Source organism: Phaseolus vulgaris, chromosome 7 (assembly GCF_000499845.2).
Source record: "Phaseolus vulgaris cultivar G19833 chromosome 7, P. vulgaris v2.0, whole genome shotgun sequence".
Taxonomy (NCBI): Eukaryota; Viridiplantae; Streptophyta; class Magnoliopsida; order Fabales; family Fabaceae; genus Phaseolus; species Phaseolus vulgaris.
In genome coordinates, this window is record NC_023753.2 from 37,985,849 (window position 1) to 38,008,935 (window position 23,087).

At 28.7% G+C, this 23,087-nt stretch overlaps 4 protein-coding genes across 8 annotated transcripts; all 4 read right to left on the reverse strand.

The window, feature by feature from the left end:
- Nucleotides 1-301: 301 nt before the first annotated feature.
- Nucleotides 302-5,153, reverse strand: LOC137830624 (squamosa promoter-binding-like protein 17). Of its 3 annotated transcripts, none has more exons than XM_068638075.1 (3): nt 4,721-5,153; nt 1,447-1,562; nt 302-1,086 (listed from the first exon to the last, which is right to left on the reverse strand). In XM_068638075.1, the coding sequence occupies exons 1-3, from the start codon at nt 5,089-5,091 to the stop codon at nt 494-496; spliced, it is 1,080 nt and encodes a 359-aa protein (XP_068494176.1). In that variant the 5' UTR covers nt 5,092-5,153; the 3' UTR covers nt 302-493. The 3 variants fall into 3 exon arrangements, with proteins under 3 accessions (XP_068494176.1, XP_068494175.1, XP_068494174.1); XM_068638074.1 differs by having other exon boundaries at nt 1,423-1,562; XM_068638073.1 differs by having other exon boundaries at nt 302-1,089; nt 1,423-1,562.
- Nucleotides 5,154-11,570: 6,417 nt separating this feature from the next.
- Nucleotides 11,571-12,542, reverse strand: LOC137828797 (myb family transcription factor PHL5-like). Its single transcript, XM_068635499.1, has 5 exons — nt 12,472-12,542; nt 12,353-12,392; nt 12,057-12,111; nt 11,794-11,863; nt 11,571-11,681 (listed from the first exon to the last, which is right to left on the reverse strand). The coding sequence occupies exons 1-5, from the start codon at nt 12,520-12,522 to the stop codon at nt 11,610-11,612; spliced, it is 288 nt and encodes a 95-aa protein (XP_068491600.1). The 5' UTR covers nt 12,523-12,542; the 3' UTR covers nt 11,571-11,609.
- A 329-nt stretch (nt 12,543-12,871) lies between these two features.
- LOC137829470 (uncharacterized) lies at nt 12,872-13,422 on the reverse strand. The gene is made up of 2 exons (XM_068636271.1): nt 13,114-13,422; nt 12,872-13,033 (listed from the first exon to the last, which is right to left on the reverse strand). The coding sequence occupies exons 1-2, from the start codon at nt 13,420-13,422 to the stop codon at nt 12,872-12,874; spliced, it is 471 nt and encodes a 156-aa protein (XP_068492372.1).
- Nucleotides 13,423-19,138: 5,716 nt separating this feature from the next.
- LOC137830625 (myb family transcription factor PHL5-like) lies at nt 19,139-22,631 on the reverse strand. Of its 3 annotated transcripts, none has more exons than XM_068638076.1 (6): nt 21,659-22,631; nt 21,365-21,575; nt 20,918-21,034; nt 20,072-20,123; nt 19,874-19,943; nt 19,139-19,522 (listed from the first exon to the last, which is right to left on the reverse strand). In XM_068638076.1, exons 1-6 carry the CDS (start codon nt 22,271-22,273, stop codon nt 19,313-19,315), a joined length of 1,275 nt encoding a protein of 424 aa, XP_068494177.1. In that variant the 5' UTR covers nt 22,274-22,631; the 3' UTR covers nt 19,139-19,312. The 3 variants fall into 3 exon arrangements, with proteins under 3 accessions (XP_068494177.1, XP_068494178.1, XP_068494179.1); XM_068638077.1 differs by having other exon boundaries at nt 21,374-21,575; nt 21,659-22,521; XM_068638078.1 differs by having other exon boundaries at nt 21,491-21,575; nt 21,659-22,486.
- Nucleotides 22,632-23,087: the final 456 nt, after the last annotated feature.

Here is a 23,087-nt window from a genome sequence, read left to right on the forward strand (position 1 = left end):
ATAAAAAATTCAATTTGGAAGAGAAGATCCAGAAACATATTTTGTAAAAAGAGTTTCGGAATGTATTTTTATATGTACTTCCATTTTATTTAAGAGCATTTTCGTCTTTTCGTACTGAAATTGGATGCATTGATATGGTGCACAAAGTAATTGCCTAATGTAAGAAGCAGCCTGTAGAGCTTTTGCTTCTTGCACCCTGTCATTACTAACAGCATCTCTATTATTAATAAAACAAGGTTATGCATGTACGAAATTTGCACAAAATAAAACAAGGATACCATCCAGCAAACATAAGTTCCAATACGAGAATAATAATGTCTGAAAAGTTCCACAACATGAAACAAGGCTACCAACCAACCTTGCTCATAACATCAAACAAAATAAGGAAGTACCAATGTTCAATGCTGCAAAGTTCAAAGAAACCATAATGCAATAGTTCAAGTTTGGTAACTGATCAAGTTTTGCAATGACATTATCATTGCAACCAAGATCTTTAAAGTGACCAGTGAGAAGACTCACAGGCCCTGGATTCCTCAAGATCCATGTAGTGCCTACCCTGATGTGGCACATCAAGCTCACCATGAAGATGGCTATGAAGAGACGGCGAAATTTGGCCAAGGCCGAGATCGGGAACATCCTCCGGCGAGTCAACGGCCTTCAGGTACCATGAGGTGGCATTTGGAAGTTGATGCATGGCTGCAACTTGTGAGGAAGCAGCAGTGAATTGTGCCATGGAGCTCCCATTGAAATTCAACAAGTTGTGGTTGTTGTTGTTGAGCTCAACACTTGGTTGTGTGGTCCTGGAACCCCATGTTTGATTTGACAGAAGAGAGAGAGCACAGTTTGAGTCAGTGGTGTAGCTTTCCATTAAAGGATGTTTGGAACCAAGGAAGCTTGTTCCACCACTCCCTGATCCATGCAGAAAAAATTCAGATGCTGTTTCTGAGCTGCCCTGCCAGGTTAATGCTGCAGCATGGTTTCCGGGTAGTGGCTCGTCTGATCTTGGAGTTGGCAAGGTGTTTCTCAATGAAAGCTTTGGATATGAAGCAAATTCCATCAGAAAGCTACCAGCTCTGCCATTGTTATCTGCTAAACATGAGTGAAACAGTTGAATGTTTTTTAGGCAAGGAAGAGCAAAATCTGAAATTATTGATACTTCCTAGGATACATTACATGTGTGCTTGCACTACTAGAATCATTAATTATAAACTATTTAGATCTAATTATCTTTTATCTCTAAGATTGGTTTCTATTTAATGATTTTATGTGTATTTTTGGATGTAAAACATGGATATTACTTAAAGTAGTTTTGAATTTGGATGTGGATCATAAATCCACATTTGAGTTGATCCGATGCCAAACCAAACATGCAGTAACTACATAGAGAGATTTGGAATTGATGTTTTACTGATAATTTCTAACCAAAAATAGGGGAAGAAAGCCTGCCATAGCGAGAGGTAAATATGGAGCTGGGAGGAGGCTTTCGCCGGCGCTCATTATGGCCAGCAAGTCGCCGGCGGCAGCTTCGCTTTCCTTGATCAAATTCAGAAAGCATATGAAACCTGAGCAAGGACTAACACAGAGGATATTAGCATTTATGAAATATATATATGCTACCAAGTTTATGTTAAAGCATGCTATAAAAGATAGTATGAGCAGACACAAGATTTCAGAAGCATAAATGCTACCAGGTTTAAGTAATATGCTACAAAAGAAAGCAATTTGAAATTTCTAGCAGGACAAGATTGGTTCTTAGCATTACATGCAATGTTGCTGTTACCACAGAATCGTAAGTGTTTGAAGTATTTTCTTTCTTTTTCTTTCTCCTTAAATTCACAAGAATATAGGTATATTTCCATAAGAAGTAATTTCCACATCTCACAGAAATGTTCATCCATTTGACAACGGATAACATAATTGACTACACAGCCAAAGGTTTTAAACTAAGGGTTGCAATGGCATGGGTGAAAAATCATCTCAACATAGAATCAAGGAACATCCATGATTTAAATGTACTTTTATTTATTATAAAACTTTGTGCATAGTGTCAAGTATTATTAAACAAGGAAAAAAAAAGTACAAGCAATAATAAGAGATCATGTCAAAACTCATACATAACAAAGAACTTCAAATCTACACCAATCTAAACATAGGTTACCTTTTAAGAAAAAACTCCACAAAGAAAAACTATGAGACAAACAAAAGAAGCAGATCTACACCTATAGATGAAAATCCCAGAAAAAGACCTACACAAAACTCATTTCTTATTAGTAGGCTTTTTTCTAGAATGCTCAGGACTCTAGTAGTTTGAACAACATTTCCATTAAGGGTTGACTATCTTTACTGCAAGTACACTGTCTTGCACATTCATAACACCACTCTTGATTTCTTGATCCCTCTTACTGGTTCATTCCATTATGGAAAATAGTATACACCTTAAAAAATGCACAAAAAATGTGCAATGATATCCTTTTCAACCCTGGACTTAAAAATAGCCCAAAACAGACAAAAGTTAGACTTAACACGGTCAGAGTTATCCCTGCTCCACAACAGTGGACGCTTACCACTTTCATACACTTGCGCTTATAACCCAAACCAATTGTAACTCTCTCTGACACACAAATTTTCTAGATCACATAGCCTTGATGAAGTGTCTTAGACAATTGAGATTTGAAAGAAAGAGAATATGATTTAAGATTTTGTAACACCAAGAGATAAGACCCTTCCAAATTAAGGTCACAGTAAGTGTATATATAGAATATAATAACGCCAAGTTAAAAGCCCAGATTAAGGTATGTTTAACCTCTTGTTACGAAATAGAAAACAATTGAATGAGTTAAACAAAATTTAGACTGAAATAGAATATGTTTAAGGTAGATATTCCAATGCAGCTTCATTGAAAAGGAACCTGCAAGCCAGTTATTATAAATAGCATTTACAGACCATCCCATCAATTATCCCTAGTTGAATGAAACTCAACTTTAACTTCAATTAGTTACCAATAAGCCATAAATATTGGATAATCAAAACCATATGTTTCCAACCATGTCTTAAAGCAGAAGAGAGAAAAAATAAAAACCACTCAAAGGGTTTCATTATGTACAATATCAATAAGCATTCAGAAATTCCCAACACTTTTTAGTTGTTAAATATCAATTTTCAACATAAGTGATTAACATTCATCATTATCATTCAATAAGATTAAACATGAAGTCACTTAGCTGAGATTTTCTTTCAAAATACCACACGGATCCCACATCACACAAGATCAGTAAAGGTGTATGAGATCCACCATTATATTAGAGCATAAATTTGTATGTTTCTAAAGTTAGAAATTTCACAAAGTGTACATCTTAATTTGAAAACTTTAGTTCTTCAAGAAGAGAATCATTCCTAAGATATCCCAATCCAAAAAAGTAGCATTTTTCCATCATGATAACCATCCAATTCCAGAATTACACACATGTTAGTATCATTTTGCCACCAATCACATCCCAAAGTATCCCCAGTAACATTTGCCGGCACAATGAGTCACTGAAGAGGAAATTAATTTCAGATGCAATCAAGCTTGAACTATGAAACAGATAAGGACAAACAGTTTGTAAGAGCTGGATCAGAATTCAGGAACAAGAATGATAATCTTTATTGAGAAGTGAAGAACACAGAACACTTTTCTCTCTTCCCATGGAATTTAAGAGCTCAATCCCTCCTCTGTTAACATCTAACTTCCAAAAGATATCAGTCTCTTCCTCTTCTTCCTACCCTCTTCACATAACAGATCAAAAGGGGAAAAATAGTATTTCATGATTCCAAATATTGATCTATGTATTGACAGTCCTGAAGGTGTAGTATGTCTAAAGAGTAATCACGAATTCTTCACTTATTTGAGTCCATTCTACAGTGTTTGACATGTTATGCAGCTTAGTTCACGTTTCACACTCATTTCTACACCTTTTTTACCTTCCCTTGCTAACTCCACTTTCCTTTCACGAGAATTTCTTCTCTCTTTTATGATATCATTTATAACTCACAGTAACACCAGATACATCAGATCTAGAAGCACGAGCCATTCTAGAATCATTGAGTAGCATCAGAAACCAAAAAACAAAACAAACTTGCAACGCTTCACTTCCCACACACTTTATGAAGAGAAGCGCATGAATCAACAGGAATAAAAGAAAATCTACAGAGAGCAATCACAAGGAACAAAACAGCTTAATGAATGCCCTGAAAGTTGAAACAAGCAATACTATTTAAAAATAAATGCAAAATAATAGCCATAACCATGAACAAGTAGATGCCCCTATTTGGTGGTTTACCTCCATCATTGGAAAAAATATTTGATTGTTTCTAATCATGAAACTAATCCAAACACATCAGTAAATTAGAAAGCCCATTTATTATTTTTTTTTTCTAAAAATAGCAGGATAATAGCAATATAACAAAAGCACTAAAAATAGCAAAAACCAAGATGTAAAATGATGAAAGTAAACCAAAGTAGACTGCTAAAAACTGCTACAAAAATAGCAAAAAGCAAAACAGGATGTAAGATGATGAAAGACAAAGCAGACTTCCCAATATAGCAACAGCACCAAAAATAGGTAGAAACTAAAGAATAACAAAAACAAAAGAAGATTTTCCTTTTATGAAGTCTATAATAAACAAACGAAAAGAGAGAGAGAGAGAGAGAGAGAGACAGAAAGAGGTGAAAGAGGGTGACCTGCTACACTGTTGGCAAAACCTTTGTTCCAGACTAGCCACAATGACAGTTGGGGACTTGGAATGCATGGCACAAACCTTGTGCCTGGAATAGTAAGCCTTAGCTCCACTCAGATCTACATTGCAACCCTGAACCTGACATCTAGAAGGCTGAGCTGGTTGAGCTGAACCACCCCTTCCCTTCTTTGAAGAAGAAGAAGAAGATGAAATCCCACCACTTGTTTTGGTCCCTTGAGTTGTTGCTGCAGCTGCAACACTCACATCCTCAAAGTAGATTTTCTGGCCAAACTTCAAGCCATCAGGGGACTCAGTGGAAGAGTTGGGTGAGGAGGAGGAAGAGGGTGGTGCGTTGGTCACTGAACCAGAACTCATTCTTGCTGCTCGCTGCTACTCACTGCTGCTGATGCTGATGCTCTAGCCTCCTCTACCTAAGATTTTTCATTTTTGTTTATTTTTCAAACTTTATATTAAAATCATTTTTTATTATTTTAATCTATTTTTTAATTCTAAATTAATATATACATGTATTTATTAAGTGGATGAAATAAAATATACAACATTATTTTATTATATTTCATTCTTATAACTCATTCAAGTAAGGAAAGAAAGAGAAATTTATCTTCTCCTATAATTTATAGTTGTAGTGTTTTTATAATATATATTTTCTGAAACATGTTTTTTTTAATTCTTTATTAAATTTATTATAAATTAATCCAGATAACATGCAAAGCAAACCCAGCACAAAAGAAAAATAAAAGAGACGGAATGAAAAAAAACCACAACCATACGATGAAAACTAGATAAATTTTATATTCTTATAGAATTTTATAAGTCTTATTTTTCATTTAATTAGTGGCATTTATATTTTATTGACTTTTAATAAATTTTAATCGATTGTGAAAGTATATTAAAAGTATGTTAGCAGTACTCGTTTATGTCATTATTTAATCATAAATTGTATTATAGAACAATATTATTTTTTAATTTCACTTAAAATAAATTTAAATTAACTTATTTTGTGATACTAAAACTAATTTCAAATTTTAAGCAAACAAAATATTCTTTCTATAAAATGGACACAATTATTTTAAAACATTGCTTTCATGCTTTCAACTTCCCCTAAATATATTATTATTAACTGTGTTCTTGTTAATTCTCTTCCCTTCATTTCACCAAATGAAACACAAGGATAAATTATTTAATAGTTTTATAGGTTTAATTTAATTTTTTGAAATGAATTGATATAATTAGACCAGTTTTTTGAATTTTTTGTTTTTCGATTGAGTCTTGTGTCAAGCTAACTGTCATTTTGTTTTGCTTTAAAAATTAAAAAAGTAATTTTAATAAAAAAAGTAAATTTAAAAAAGTAAATTATATTAATTAAATTACTTGTTAAATCTAATAATTTGACATAGATATAAAAAAATATAATATATGTGTGTGTGTCAAAGTATAATAGTTAATGGTGGTTGTTTACATTAATTGTTCGGATGAATAAGTGTGCAAGTAAAATATTTATATCAATACTCATGAAAAAGTAAAAACTGAATCAAATATAATGAAATATCAAATTGTGATAGGACTTATGATATTTATTTAATATTTTTAAAATTATATCTCAAAAAGAGTTATTTAAGTTGAAAATTATAAAAAAGTAATTATTTAAACAGTTTTATTTATTATTTAAGTCGGCTAAAATACATAAATTTAACATTAAAAAAATTAATTCTTAATATTATAATACATTCATTCTTTATTATTTATTATATATACGCGTATAATCTCAATCATTGTTTTTTATCCATAGTCTAAAATGAGTTATCATGTTTTAAATAAGCACATTTTTTTTTTTATGAGGAGGACAATAATAATAAATTTAAAAATTTAGGAAGTTATATAAAGGGTTAACTATATCTTTTTTCTTTTTATTAAAGTTGGTTTATTTTTAGTTGAAATTTTAGATCACGTGGATATAAATAATAAAAAAATTATTGAAATGAATTATTACTAACACACAATATTAATTTTTTTACATGATAAACGGAGTTCTAGTGTGGACTATAGTTGGACATTTTGTTACCTATCAACTACAAAATATAAGGAAACATGATTAGTTTGGGTGATAGTGAATAAAATCACGAAAACTATACATTTTCTATCAATATGATAATATTTATGAATAAGTTAGCTCAGACCTATATTAACAAAATAGTTATATTGAATGGTGTACGTACCTTTCAACATAGTATAAGATCGTGATTCTCATTTTACCACCAGGTTTTGACGAACACTCCAAAAAGCCTTAAGAACTACCTTAAAACTTAGTTTGACATATCATCCACAAACAAATAGGTGGTCATAAATGACCTTTCAATCTCTATAAGACTTATTGAGAGTTTGTGTGTTAGACCATTTAGGCAACTGAGATGAGATTCCACCTTTGGTATCATCTTCGCTCAAGTGAATATATCGTCTAATTCTCACACTCTAGTATGTTTCCTAGCTTTTCCTAAATATTTTTGTGTACACACATGACTGGAATATAACTATCATGTTTTGTGTGATATGTGAAATTGAGACATGAATTTGGAATGATTTGTGATTTGTAATCTTAGATGTTATGTCAAGTATTAAAATCTATAAAGAGGTTTCTGACTTCATCAAGTCATCAATTGATAAAAAGTTAGAAAGAAGTGTATTATACATTAAACACACTATAAGTCTCTAATTCTTAATGTTTTAAAATGTGAGATATTATAGATTAGACACAAAGTCTCAAATTCTTAATGTTTTAAAGTGTGAAGTGTCAAATTCTTAATGTTTTAAAGTGTATGTTTATTTTAAAAAAATATTAATATTTAATATGACTGTTTAATACGAGTATTCCAAAAAAAAACACTAATATATATATATTTATAAGAGAATATACTTGATGTGAAAATACATATATGTATTCGTATCGTGACTAGACGATGAGTTGTGATGGATTCTGGAATTTTTACTTAATGCAATAATCTAAAATTTTAGCATCTTCATAATTATTTTTATTAGTTTATCCTCATATTAACTTGCTATAATACATTTTCTATACGAGCAAACTTAAGTGTTTTTTGAAAAATTATTTGAAAGGATACAGAGACGAGATCAAGAAATATTTATCGTATTTACAAACCTGCTTTTAACATGAATGAATTAAATGGTTTAAAACTTATCCCTTTTAATATTATAAATTCTACAAATTTAAACCAATTCAACATAGACATTAAAAAACATTATTTAAATATATAGCAGGTTCATATAACTCATTATTTTTAATTAGAGCTTTAAATTTTTAAAAATATATATAATTCAGACTTTGATTTCGGATAAATAAAAGTTTTAACTTCGTATTCCAATTATAAAAGTTATAAATTAATTATAATTTTTTCATTTAGAAACCAAGTTAAACATTGTAAAAAAAAATAATCAAATACAATATAGGAAACCTTATTTCAATTACTAAATATTTTTCCCACTTCTTTTACTTTTTCTCTGTTTCTTCGGAGTAGTTATTTGTTACCTACCTATACAGTAAAAATAAAAGCGTGTCCCACTATTCATCTTATTACTCACCCACATAAAAATGTTCGTGATTTTTCTTATATCAACAGATAATTGTGGATTAAAAAAATTAAATATAATTACTTAAAAATAATTATTCAAAATACAAACTAAAAAATATTTTAAAGTATAATCTAAAATAAAATTACACAATAAATATAAGTACAAATAAACCTAATCTAAAAAATTTAAATAAGTTTCTTTACAAAGTATAAATTAAAAAATATTAATAAATTTAATTTTATAAACAAAATAAAAAATAAAAAATTATAAAATTAAATTCTAAATCCTTTTTCATTGATTAATATTTTTTATTAATAACTTTATTTTTGTCATTTATTTTTCTAAAATATTTCAATAAAAGTTATCAAAAATAGTGGATATCCATAAATTGAATATCATAATACTCATATTTATCATATTAAAAAAAAAATCAAATATATATATATATATATATATTATTTTGCTAATATCCATGTTTAATATTTAGTGTAGATTTTACCTTAAATACATTCAATTTATTCTTCATCCTACTCTAAAGTTTACATCTCAAACAGTGAAACTATAAAATAATACATTTTTTTTCTACTTCTTTGGACACGATCTAGAAATAGGGGCATGTTTGTGTCCGTAGTACAACTTTAATTGGGAGATGCCCCCTACTTTCGGGCTTTAGTGCCCTTACTTTGGGAAAGAACCTTTTCTTGTTTATTCGTTCTTTCTAAGTCTAATTATGGTACTTTGCATCCCAATATAAAAATCACTCTACTTATTATATTATAATTACAATTATACAGTCATAACAAGACTTAAATTGGATTTTAACACTTATAAATTGTAGTGGAAAAAATGTACTTAGAAAGAGAAACCTGTTAAGTGAAATTTCTTAATAAGAAATTATTCAATTACTAAAAGGATAAAAACACAAATAAAATTAGTTTTTCTATATGTTAAAATTAATTTATGACTTAAAATTGGATTTTAGGAAAACTAACGGGAATCATTTTTACAAATTAATTTTATTTTATAGAGAAATTGATTTATTCTTTTTCTTAATTTTTTTTCCATTTATAAAAGTATTTATAGGGAAGCTTTTTTCAAAATAACGGTAATTTAGGAGATTCTTCGTATCTAATCACTACAAGAAAATCATTAAAGTCTAATCAAAATTAGTAATAAAAATAATTAGTCACTATATTGACTAAATTATATATTATTTTAAAAATTAAAAAATTAATTATATCTAAAGTGATTTATATTATTAATAAAAATTTATAAAATAATTTTTAAATTGTATCTAAATTAGCTATCAAGGTTTTAACTACTACTATTTTTATATTCTAAATTAATTTCTAAAAGACTAATAGAGATTAATCTAAATACAAATTAATAAGTAACTGTTTACTTTACTTTTTTTTTATAAAAGTTTTTCATTATAGGCATCATTATGCAACTTGACATCTCAAGTAACAACAATCATCTGTCATCATATGAAAAAAGTATTATTAAAAAAAAAAAAAAAAAAAAAAATGGGGAACTAGGCCAAAATTCATATGTTAACAAAATCGATACATATATAGACTATACATATTCATAAAGAATTCTAATAATGGACTAAACTAATGAAATGATTCTCTGTGAATAAATCGTAAATTAGTCAACTTATCATCACACACATTCTCTTCACGAAAAATATGAGTAATCATAAACCTGATTTTACCACAGTAATCAAGACAAGTATTTCATCGATTACGAAAACATTCACGAACATTAGTCATAGCAGTAAACACAACACAAAACAAGACAAAATCACATTCAAGCCTTATAGATATTTTAAACACATTTAATTATTCTATTGATAAAATTAAATAAATAAATAATTATATTTTTGGATTTCATTATTTTCCATTCTCCAAATTTAGAAATCAAAATTTAAAACAAAATTCTAATTCTAAAATTAAAATCCAAATTATTTATATTATTATTAATAATTAAAATAATATTAATATTAATAATAATTAAAATAATATTAATAATAATATTAATATTACTATTATTATTATCAGTTAATAATATTAATAATAACAAAAACAATACTATTATTAATAATAAATACAAATAATATCGATAATAATATTAGTATTACTATTATTATTATTGTTAATAATAAAAAAATTATTATTATTATTCATAATAATATTGTTAATAATAATAATAATATTAATAAATAAAATTATTATAAATAACAAAATTAATAATGTACAATAATAAGAATAATAATTATTATAATATAATAACAATATTTTTTTTGACGGATCAAATTAGTATCACAAAAAATTGGAGAAAATAAAATCACGGGTAGCTCAAAATACAAATTTAGCAATATGGAATTTCTATGAAAAAAAGTCCATTAATTCTTTAAAAAAAACAATAAGGAAACGTATTAAAAAAAATAAAAAACAATATAAATATGATTTTTTATACAATAAGAAAGACTCGTATATTTATTGATATAGATTCCTATTTCAATCAAATAAAACACACATGAGTTTCTTCTACTTTAAAATACGCATAAAATTTGTATTTAATGGAATAAGTAATATTTTATGTGTTATGTTTATTCATGAAACATGATTCATTGTCTATTCTACCAAAACCGTTGCCTCTGATCTACGTTTATGATAAAATACTCTACAAGAGACTTATATGTAAATGTAAAACATTTTAAATACTAAATATAATTTTTTTTTTAATAAATACTCAAATATAAGAGTTACTTAAAACTTAATTAGGTCTTTTTATTAGTTTTATTTGTTTTTTTCTCCAGATAAAAAATATTAAATTCTTTGTATAGCTAAAAATGATTAAAGAAATACTTTAGAAGAACATAACAAAACATGCTTTTTATAGACAGAATATAAACATAATAACTATAGGATGGCGACATGATTCCAAAGATGCAACAAGACCATGACAGAAAATGTCGACACTTGAATGTAGACAGAAGATGTCGTATCATGTAAAAAGAAACCAAAGAAGGATGCAAAACTATCACAGAGAATGACTCTATAACACATTCATAAAAATGAAGCCATGGAAACACCTTGCTGCAATATGTTGACACATTCCTCTTACTCTTTGCTTGATGCCATTTCTGAAAAGAAAGGTCAAAATTACTTCACATCAAGTTTTATTTCTTTTTTTATTTTGATTTAATTTTAATATGTAACGTTGTGAGAAGTTAACAGTACCTTAATTAAATGCTGATATATTAACTTTAATGATGATCTTCAATTTGCCTTGTTTGTTTCGTTGACCTGTTTACTTTGTTCTTGGACTAGCATTTGCAAATTTCGTTGAAGCTGAAAATCAGAAAAGTAAAAAGATAGAGTAGATTTGGATTACCTTTTTAGTATCATTAACGTTCACAAATTTTAAAAATTTTAACCTTTGAAAATGAAAATTCTTACGCACCTCTAATTGTTCTTGAATGCCCCTCGAAATCTCAAGTTGCAGTTGTCGTGATTCCTCAATTTGCATTCGTCTTCCCGAAACATTCAATTACGTTTAGAAACATTTGTATAAAGTGATATGCAAGTAATTGTGAGAAAAAAATGCATACATTTATCAATAAATAAAATAGAAGATTTATTTTTGAAATTATATAAGAGATTAGTTAGTCTAAATTAACCTAGCAATTGCATAAACCTAATAATTGTTGCATGGTACCACGTTACATTTTGTGTTGAAGTTCTGTCACTGTGTCTCTGTCATGAGTTTCTTCTCGCCCTTCTGCATTGGAAAGACAACAGTGGGTGGTGATTTATCCATAGAAGTATATATATATGCAATTTATTCAAATATTTTTTTATTAATTTATGCAATATTTGAGACTAATAAGCATGATAAAGATGACTTTTCTTTTTATTAAATATTATTATAAAACTTGATATCTATTAATTACATGTTCCAGTTTTAAAACAAGGCATGCATTTTGCTGCTATACGTGGGCACATTGAACAATAATTTATACCTTTGGAAGTGTTCTTCACGTACATTGTGGATCGATATTTCTGCACCAATTGTGTTATACACTAGTAAGTAACATAAAATTCATGAACAAAAATGCTAATTCCTTATCAAAAGATTAACCTGCAAGTGGCTTTTAACATGCAAAATTGTCAGAGACTTTGAATTCATCATCTTTAGCACTTCCTTGGGCTTTGCTTCTGCAAGTTATAAAAAATCAAACAACGAAAATTTCCATGACAATTTGTAGCTTCTCTTCTCCATAGTTTTAATAATTTTATACAAAGTTAAAACTCCTTAGATATCATACCATTGTTCTCTAATGTGATATTTTTCATCATAATTTGTCATGTTTCACCAATAAAAGGATTAATTTGTTCTAATTGAGAAACGTTAAGAAATCAAACTGAAAGCTCTTAAAACTGATCCACTTTTATATTAAAAACAATAGAAATCGCATCGCAACATTATGAGACTTATTTAAGATTTGAAAATATAAGTGATTATGATTCTATGCTGTACTCTAGAAATTTGAACTTAACTTACTTTGAGCACCACCAAGGCAATTAACCGCTGCTACGAACAGTTCATGCAAGTCTTTGGTCCATTTTATTCCTTTTTTCCTCGTTGCAATTGGAACCATGCTAGAAGCTGAGTTTCCAGAAGTGGCACAAACAACCTCAAACTGAGAGAACAAAAAGCCAATATCAAATTCATAGATCTCATTGAAAAGCAAAACACCAAACAGAAACATGAATCACCAACCCGATTAACTGGGGCAGAAGCATCACCCTCCAAGATGTCATTTTGCTTGTTTCTGAAATGCTCGTAAAGTTCACAGAACGTGTCTCCATGGCTGGAAAAGAAGGAATCGACAACACTTCCGAACAGTGGAGCTGACTGGTCCCCAGAAGACTCACACATCATATTTTGCGAATCGAAGTTCAAACATGAAGCGGGAACATCAAACAGATCTTTCTCATGATGTTGGAAGTTGAAGCCGTTTTTTTCTGAGACTCCAACGTTGGCCACACTGCTGTGAACTCCGTTCAACTCCTGCGAAGCGTAATGCATAGTTGTAGTTTCAGTGATGAAAACTTTTAGTTCTTTGATGTTTATATAAATTACTATATATGTATATATATGTGCTTAAAAGTTGTCACTGGTGTACCTTTCAATTTAATTTCTGAAGCGAGTAGATTCTAAGTTTAACGAGCTAGTATAAAAAAATTATGATTTTTTTAAAATTTAGTTTGTATATTTGTATAAACTCTAATATAGTTTTATTTTAAATTATTTTTAATTTTTGCATATTATAATTTTGATTTATGAAAAAACGTATATTGTGTTTGATTTGATTTTTCTTAAAAAAGTATAGGAGAAGCTGTATAATGTGTTCACTAGGGAAAAAAAATAAATGGGTTAGTACTACTTTGATTTGCAGTACATCATCTCTGCTGTGGGAGTACAACTTAAAAAAGAACGAAAAAAAAAATTGTTTGTTGAACGCACAGTAATTAGAAAATTATACTTTCACAACTTAACTTTTTTATGATTGATTTAATAATATAATAATATATAAAAAAATATATGATTAAAATATTAATATTTTAATTTGTTCAAGGGATGTATACTTACTATAAGAAAAAGATGATTATGAAAAACGATATTAACTTAAATAGTGATAGTTTTGTGTTCTTAAAATTAACAATTCTAGAAGTATAGATGTTAGTACTGTAACAATCACTTTATCATGGGTTACCATTATTGTTTCTTAGGGATATTTGAGAGTTGGGTTGAATTACACTGAGTTATTATTTAAATTTAAAAAAATATCAGGTTGGGTTTTTGTATCTTTTATATTAAGATAAATTTATTTTTTAGCGGATTGAATAGAGTTTACCGTTTGAACGGGGATTGAGTTGAGTTAATTATGATAAAATTTTTGAATTTTTATTTATATATTAAAAATTGTAATTTTTAAGTGTTAATTTAATTAAAAATAACATAATGTTTACGAAAATTAATTTGAACATCAAGTAAGTTAATAACTCAACTCATAATAAGTTTGTCCAAATTAATTTAAGAAATGAAAAGAAAAATATTACACAATTTGTCGAAGAATCTAGCTTGTTACTAAAAAGTGTGAGACGGACTCACTAATCTAGCTTGTTGATCTGTTTAGGTCCGTCCCGCATAGTTTGCCTTGTGCAGGCCAACAGTAGATACGATCGGTTGGCTCACTGACCCACATAAATAAAAAGATAATTATTTTATTTTTTCTGAAAAAAAAAATCACATCCCACTCACTCATTATTGCAATGTGACATTTATTTTAAAAATTGAATTTAATGTATTAAAAAAAGAAATGTTTTATTTTAATCATCTAAAGGAGTTAATATTAAGAGTGAAAGTGAATTTAGTTTTAAGTAAAGTCTTATATCTAAAATTTGTTAATAAAAAAGTAATATAAAAAAGAGATTCAATAAGATAGTTAAAAAAATTAGTCATCTTCATTAAAATATTTTGTAACAAAACTTTGATAAGATACTCTTATACATTTATTATATATATATAGGAGAAATATATGCAAAACAAAACTTTAATTATTTTTAATCAAACCTTCTAACAACCCTCATACTTGAATTCTTATTTTTATCTGAATTGAATGAATTGAAACAAAGATAAAATTTTAATTTTCCAACCGTAAGAATAAGTTTTATTTTTCTTATGCGGGCTAGCCTCTAGGCATGTGAGTTACCTCTTATACAGAATGAGTCAATAAAATGAACTCACATTCGAAGCAGGCCAATCCAACTTGCATTTTGCTGGTCAAACGCGAGATAGATCTATACAAGACAAACCAGCCCACGTTGTTACCCCTTATATGTGCATGAATGAAACAAAATCTAGGTTGAGGGTAACTATATAGTAATCACTTGTCCAAATTTATTGTGAACTAACAATGTTTAGCAGACTTTCTTCTTTAAACCAATTTGAAGATCAAGTCTCAAACTTTAATAATAAGCTTACACTTTTAAAATAATAAAATCAAAAATATTGTATATTACCGTATAAGTAGAATGTATATATTAATCCTAATAATTAAGGCTTGGGCTTGATATTAATTGATAAAGAGAGGAAAAATAAATGGCAATTACTTCCTGCACGCACCATATGACCGAACCCAATTTCAATATGAAAAGACAAAAAGGTCCTTAAATAAAATGGTGTACATATAAAAATACAGACCCCTTTTCTAGAATATGTTTTTGGCTCTTTTTTTTCAATACAATTTTTTTATTATAATTTTGTATCCAGAATGTGATTGATTTTGTTTCCGGATTTTTGTTTTGGCAACATAATAATCTTGGATCTACTTTTCAGAATGTATTATTTTTAATTTTGGATTTTTATTTTTAGAATGAAGGACATTTTTTAAAATTTAAAATTATATAAGATGCAAGATAAAAAAATTGGGTATAGAATGAATTTATCAAAATAAATTAGAGCTTGAAATTGTCAAGAAAGAAACAAAATTGACTGATAAAAAAAAAGAAAGTTGCGAAATAAGTTTGATACATGTCCTAAAAGAACTTATTAATTTTTTTCCTTACATAAGCTCATTTGGCATTAGTCAAGGTGAAGTTCACACTAATATGTTATTAATTTAAGCGACTAGTAAATCGACACTACTTCTAATAAAAATTACTCCTAATAAAAGGTAATTTCTTAACATTAATTAAAAAGAAATCTCTTTATTAACACAAATTACTTTTTATTTTAATATTTTTTAGCAGTTAATTTAGAGTTGACGGATAAAATTTTAAATCTTGTATTTAACATCGATTTAACTGACACCAACCTTATATAATTAAGTTAGTGTTGATAGTGACTTAATATTATTAGTTTAACCAACACTATTTTCATCGAGATAATTCCCAATATTCTTATAATTATGTATAAGGGTTGGACCACCCCTGAAGTGGTCCCTATTTATTTATTTATTTTATTGCTGATAAAAAAAAATTCTTATAATTATAAGATTTGACACAAAACATATTTTTTAACTTTAATTAAAATTAGGGAGATAAAAGTAAACACTTATAATGGTATGTTGTGTATATGATTAAAGACACAATATAGAAATAAACTTTGTTGTTAATTGTAAACTCAATTTCCCATAACACAACACAAGTGAAACGATTTCATGATGAACAAAATGGTAAAAGAGAATATTGGATAAGTGAATAATATGAAAGAACAAGAGAAAAAGCTAAAAAACTAAGAATCTACCTTTATACACAAAGTTCTTTTTTGTGCGTGAGTGAGAACCTTTGGACAAAGCATTAATATTAATATCTATTGTAAATATTTTAATAATATTTATATTATATAATGATTGCGTAACAGCGTGATATATTATATTTTTTTATATAATTATATTGTAAATATTTTATTAATACTTCCATTTTTAATTATAATAATAATATTTAAAAATATATTAAAATAATAAATAAATTATAAATAATAAAACAATTATAATTTGATGACTGAATTAGCATGTAGCATTTTTATTTTTTTTTAAAGTTAGATGTTAACTTTATTATTGTAAACGTTAAGAACTTATGTAATGATGTTTTAATTTTCATTTTAGTGTTGTAAAAGTGTTGACATTATGCTAATGGCATTTGTTTTTTTTATTTAACTTTTATTGATATCAATTAAAATGGTTCAATACAAGTCTAATAATGAATTTTGAACTTGATTAGTTTAATCATCAAAACTTACCAAATTATCTATGTTGTAGATAATAGACAATTAATCTTAATTACCTCATAAATTATTTATCGTAGAATCAACTACAAATATGGTAGAACCTATGTAACACAAATATGGATATGGACACTGACACGATACGGATACAAACACGGAGATACGTATAATCTCTAAAACGTAGGACACGGGACACATATCTATGTATTATATAATTTTGAATTATATAATTGAAAATAAATATTTATGTGCAAAAATATGTTTCAAATTCTTTTGGGAGCAGAAAATATTTTTCATGATTGGTTCAAAAGAATTTGTTTCTTATTTTTATAATCATAATAAAAATTTATATAATAAATTTGAGTTTTTAGAAAATTGTTATAGAATCGTGCTAGAATTTTCAAAAATCCAATAAATATTTTTTGAATTTAACACTTCACTGATAAGTATTCTACGAGTGTCAACACCGATACATGTGTCCAACATGAATACGCCATTTAAGAGAAGTGTATGAGTCTTATAAGGTAGAACTAGTACACATACAAATAATAAGACAAATTCAGATATTTTTATTATTTATTATATTTTTGTTTTGATGGCTATCCATCCACAGCACTCTTGTTTGACTTTGCATGAATATGCTTCAACAGTGGCTAGAGTAAGAGACGTGTTTTTATCGTAAATTTGATAATTAATTAAAAAAAAAGATAGAGAAAAAGGAAAGAGGGTTCCATTGCTTATTGGATAAAATAAGGCAGAAATATTCTGGTCTTTTTAAATATGATGCTCACCTTTTTATAATTCCATAATTTTTATTCACAAAAACAAAAAGTTTTCACCGAAAGTTCTTCACAAAATGGCACAGAATGAAACACGAGGACTGAAACTTTTTTCATCAATTAATGAAATTGAAAAATACTATCATAATGTTGACACATGCGTGCAAAATTATCCAAAATAATTTCATAGCATGTTTGGGAGAGATAAAAAAATGTAACTTCCAGCTATTTTATTGAAATCAAATTTGCTTATAAAAAAAGTTAAATGTTTGAGTTCGGGATGAAGTTGATCATTTTTTTCCAAAACAAACTTCTTTTTAATATAAAAATTGCAGTCTATTACATTTTTTTAAAAAAAATCTCTTTTAGTTATTTTCACATACTTTTACTAGATAAAAGTTGGTTTTTTTAATTGAAACAAATATTTTCTTTCAAACTACTTTTCTGTTAGAGTTTTTATTTTTACTATAATAATTTTTGTTAATACACATAATGTATTATTGATAATAGTTACCATAAGTTTTGTTTTTAATTTTGAATCATATAAATATAATTTAACTTGTTTACTAATGTTATATTATAAGAAAACTCCCAACAAAATTACAATAAGTTACATATTAATGTCTACTTCACAAATAGATTTTTGAATAATGTATGCTGATAAGTTTGTTAACTTAGATTTTAAGTATTTCATTAGTATAATAGGTTTTCATCTAATATTTTTTTAGAATTCTTTATTAATAGGTATAGATTACCTATGTAACAGTTTTGGTTTAGTCTTCCATATTTTTTTTGTATTTTTTATTTATTTATTTTAATAATACTTTTTCATGTGATGACAGATAATTGTTGTTATTTGAGGTGTTAACCAACCTAGATGTCAAGTTTCATAATGATAAGAGAACTTTTATAAAAAAAAGATTTTTAAATAAATAATTTATTTATTATATTGTACATGCATAGTTACTAAATAAGACCAACAATATATAAAGAATATATAAAGAGAGAGGGAAAGAGGATAACAAAGTATATAAATGCTACATAAGGAATTGTTATACCATGAATTGTGTAAAAAAGTAAATATGCGTTTTCTACTGCATGCCATGAAGATAAAGGAATGCAGAGGAAACAAGACTCTGCTGAACTGAAACAAAAAAAAAGGCTCTATTTATGAAAATTACAATGAGCAAATTATGATGTGTTTTTCAAGTAATACAAAAGTAGCACACTCATCATATATGGACAAATTTATTGAGTTTGCACTTGAAGGATAACAAGAGTGTTTTTCTTCCCAAAATGAAATTGTATGGTGATATGTTTGACTCTCTTACAAGTATGATTTGTTGGCACACTGTGTTACTGAAATTAATTACTCATGAATAGAGCTATGAACATATGAGATTGGAAATCTAAGTTATGTTGGAAGGAATGAGGAATTTTTCAGACCCTTCAGAAATGGAAACCTGAACATCTTTAGAACTAATAGTTCTGTCATTATTAGTTGTATTTCCCAAATTCTGAGTACTCAAGTTGCTATCACTTGTCTTCTGCTGCTCGTCAAACATCATTTTCAGCTGCTTACCTTGCTCCTCAATCCTCAACTGTAATTTTCTCTGAATCTGGAAAAAGTGAAGTCAATTGAAAGAAAATTTGAAGTCAGAACATTGCCAAGGAGTTCTGATTTTCACATCTTTGATGGTTAACTTTATCTCGCAAACATTTGATATTAACTACATCGATATTGTATATTATCATGTTCATTTACTCTTAACTACTTGTGAAACAAAGTTAATTTTATTTACAATGTAATCAACCACATATTCGGATGAACATGGAGAACTCAGCAAAATGTTCAATTTTTTTCATTGTGAAGAAAACATAAGCATGAAGTAGCATGTATGAACCTGAAAGGTTTGGAGAACATGGAGATATATTAGCCAAAAAGTAAATTATATATAGCAAGGATATACCTCTAGTTGTTCATGAAGGCGTCTCTGAACATCTAGCTGCAACTGAAGTGCCTCTCTAATTTGCAATCCACTGCCAATGAAGAGCAAGAAATGTAGTTGATTAGAGTCACAGCATCTTATGAAAATACTAAAAGAACCGTGAATCTATTTGAATTGTGGAATGGTAACAGGGGCTTAGGCAAAAGGAAGTAGAGTTACGTTTTGGCATCAAGATGCACATTCTCTACATTGATTCTTTTCTCAGATTTCCCTGAAACATGAACACGTAGTTTGAAAATCAATAATAACCATAAGGGCATTGAAGATCATGAATACAGTGGAGGTCATTTTCACAACAACATTTATTCAATGGTTTTGGTAATCTCATGAATCATTCTCATCCAGCTGAGAAATAAATAACCTCAATTTGAGATTTAATAATTCAAGTTTTCTACCATGCATGAAAAAACATACAAGTTTTTTGGTAGTTTCAACCTCCTACACCTTGAGGCATATTTTACTCTTTCAGCTTTAGCTGGCTAAGTGTGAAGACATTAAAAACTAAACAATTTGAATTAGTTTATAACCACATTCTCTTTCTAGACAAACGCTATATGCTAATAAATGAAAGTTTCTTGACTATTGGCGAATTCATTATCATAAAGAAGGTTAGTGGAAAGGTGGGACAATCAATGTCTATAAAGTCTCTTTCATGATGGAGTCATGAATCTATTCCCATATAAAGGGGGTCATGAGAAGGAGATAGATCATTCCAACAAAAAACAAGAGAAGAGAGATAGCGTGAGTGAGTCTCTTTTTAATGAGTTTGTTGAGTGAATCATATTTAATGTAATGCAAGTGTTTGTGAAGATTTCGTGTACATAGGCAAGAGATGTTGAACCACATTAATAGTTCTGTTTTCTATCTGACAATTTTTGGGTGTGTGGGTGATTTCTTTGTGTGTACACAATTATTAGATTTATGATGTGAATGCTATCAAATTCGAGCACCAAAATATATTTGGCATGCTATAGAAACTACACTGCTACAGTGCCAATAAATTACCTTGAGTTGATTGTGGCATGTATTTGGCAATTCTATATTTCTGCAAATGACTTTTAACATGGAAGATGGTCAATCCATCTGATTCCATCAGCCTTAATATAGCTTTTGGCGTTGCTTCTACAACCAAGTAGACAAGAACAATATCAGATGTTGAATATTTGTTTTATGCAACGAAAAATTTAGCAACTTAATTAGTTTATATTTGGTTTCTACTTTCAGAAACTGTCTTGTTCTCAAAATGCACTTAAACAAGGTTACTCTTACGGCTGGATGAAGAGGTTAAACTAGATGAAAACAAAAAGTTGAGGAAACATCTCCCAGTTGTTCCCATTTTTTAGCTTCTTAAACACCTGTTTTGGAAATGGTTTTCAAAACATGATAGAGTAGTATGAAACTATTTTAGAAAATAGTTTTCAAAATAAAAAGGGAATCAATACAAGCCCTTACTCTCAGCACCTCCAAGGCGATTCACACACTCAACAAACTGCTCGTGAAGTTCCTGAGTCCATCTTATTCTTGTTTTACTTACTGGTCCATTTGAAGTAGAGTTTCCAGAAGAAGTTAACAAGCTACCTGCTGAGAGTGGTGGTGACAGCATCTCTTGCTGAGAAGAGAAGCTAATCTGTGCAGCAGGTAAATTGTATGAGCCACAAGAATCCTGCAGGGTAGAAAAGAAGCAATAACAGCATAAGCCAATTGGACAATAGAGAAAACTATTTATGGAGTTGGCAAAAAACTTACTGTTTGATCCTGATTTCCTTTAGAAGGAATTGAAGGGCTTGCAGCATCATCAATGAACAACTTGAGTTGTTCAATTGGAAGAAAACTGCTGCCAGGGAAATTCCCACATGGGATTTTATTAGATTTTTCAGGAGATCTAACACATTGATCACCATTCAAATGGGATAAGAGCATTGCTTGCAAGGGATTTGACAACTCGAAGTTTGGAGCAGGTTGGTTTGCCAATGAAGCCAAGAAAAGGTTTTGCCTGGGAGATTGATACAAAGGGAATTCCACATCACTGATCTTAGAGAATTGAGATATCAGAGAGGGGTTACCAACTAATCTATCATATTGTGGGAAACCCATGCAGATTTCTGTTGCATAAAAGGCTGAAGCTGGTGACTCAAAACGGCTGATAATGCTGCTAGATGATTTGGTTTGGCCTATGTGTGGTTCCTGTTCCACTCCTTCACCACTCACCATAGCAAGTGGCTGATTGAAAGTTCCCATATTTGAAGCCTGTATAATATCAAAATATTGACTAGAACAATTGCTAAACTCTGAACTCAAATCCCCATTTAGAGCATAGCTTTGTTGAATCCGTCCAACACAGTCAATCTTGTACTCGTTCATTTATAGACACCCCAAATGTCCCCACAAGATTTGAACAACGATGGCAAGAAGAGTTGGTCAATAACAGATCAAATTTCTGAAGTAGCATACATGAATCTATGAAAGGTTCATCCTTATTAAGGAGCACCCTATAGAATGGTGAAGGGAGGAAGAAAACAAGAACTAGAAAATGAACAAGAAGATTGGAAAGGTAAGAATGGTTAGGCTAAATTCTAGCCTTATGGCATAAAGTGCTGTCATATATTCCTGAAGGCTTCAGGAATAAGATTTGAATCTAATTTGTCCAAATGCTACCATGCAAGGTCACTATTTGTTATTTCTTTGTTTTTGTTTTGTTTGAGACTGCAAAATCCTCTACAGAAAACAATTTTGTTTGAGCCAAAGTATTATACATGACAAACTCTTTTAACTGTTACCTACACCTGTTGGTCTATTGAGTTTGTGGTTTTCATTATTTATTATAACCATTAGGATTGAAACCATCCTATGTTGACACAACCGAAGTACAGAACACTGAAAACAACACAGCTCGATAAGCAAATAAAATAGTTTTGTCTAATGTTGTCTTCAAGTGAATATAAAATAAAATGCAAGAGAATCAGAAGAAAGATGAAAGCTAAAAGCAACCAAACTTGAACAAGTCACAAACAGAGGTTTAAAACCGCCCCAAACTATTACTGAATAGTTTAACATCTTAAAATTGTAGAATATTGTTATTGGCATCTATAGTGTGATAATAAAATGTTAGATAAAGATACTCGCATAAATTCACAAGTTAAAGAGCAACAACTATTCTTATAATGGATTCGGAAGA

Bases quoted from the DNA above. Each gene is read 5' to 3' on its own strand.
- LOC137830624 (XM_068638073.1), bottom strand. From the start codon at position 5,091: ATGAGTTCTGGTTCAGTGACCAACGCACCACCCTCTTCCTCCTCCTCA. The intron at 1,563-4,720 runs GTCACCCTCTTT...GTCCTTGCTCAG, and splicing joins TTTTGCCAACAGTGTAGCAG to GTTTCATATGCTTTCTGAAT. The intron at 1,090-1,422 runs GTTAGAAATTAT...ACTCATGTTTAG, and splicing joins GCTTTCTTCCCCTATTTTTG to CAGATAACAATGGCAGAGCT.
- LOC137828797 (XM_068635499.1), bottom strand. From the start codon at position 12,522: ATGATGAATTCAAAGTCTCTGACAATTTTGCATGTTAAAAGCCACTTG. The intron at 12,112-12,352 runs GTATAAATTATT...TTTCCAATGCAG, and splicing joins CGTGAAGAACACTTCCAAAG to AAGGGCGAGAAGAAACTCAT. The intron at 11,864-12,056 runs GTAACGTGGTAC...TGTTTCGGGAAG, and splicing joins ACAGAACTTCAACACAAAAT to ACGAATGCAAATTGAGGAAT.
- LOC137829470 (XM_068636271.1), bottom strand. From the start codon at position 13,422: ATGCATTACGCTTCGCAGGAGTTGAACGGAGTTCACAGCAGTGTGGCC. The intron at 13,034-13,113 runs GTTGGTGATTCA...TTGTTCTCTCAG, and splicing joins CTTCTGCCCCAGTTAATCGG to TTTGAGGTTGTTTGTGCCAC.
- LOC137830625 (XM_068638076.1), bottom strand. From the start codon at position 22,273: ATGAACGAGTACAAGATTGACTGTGTTGGACGGATTCAACAAAGCTAT. The intron at 21,576-21,658 runs GTAAGTTTTTTG...TCTACCCTGCAG, and splicing joins AAGGAAATCAGGATCAAACA to GATTCTTGTGGCTCATACAA. The intron at 19,944-20,071 runs GTAACTCTACTT...CTTCATTGGCAG, and splicing joins GTGCATCTTGATGCCAAAAC to TGGATTGCAAATTAGAGAGG.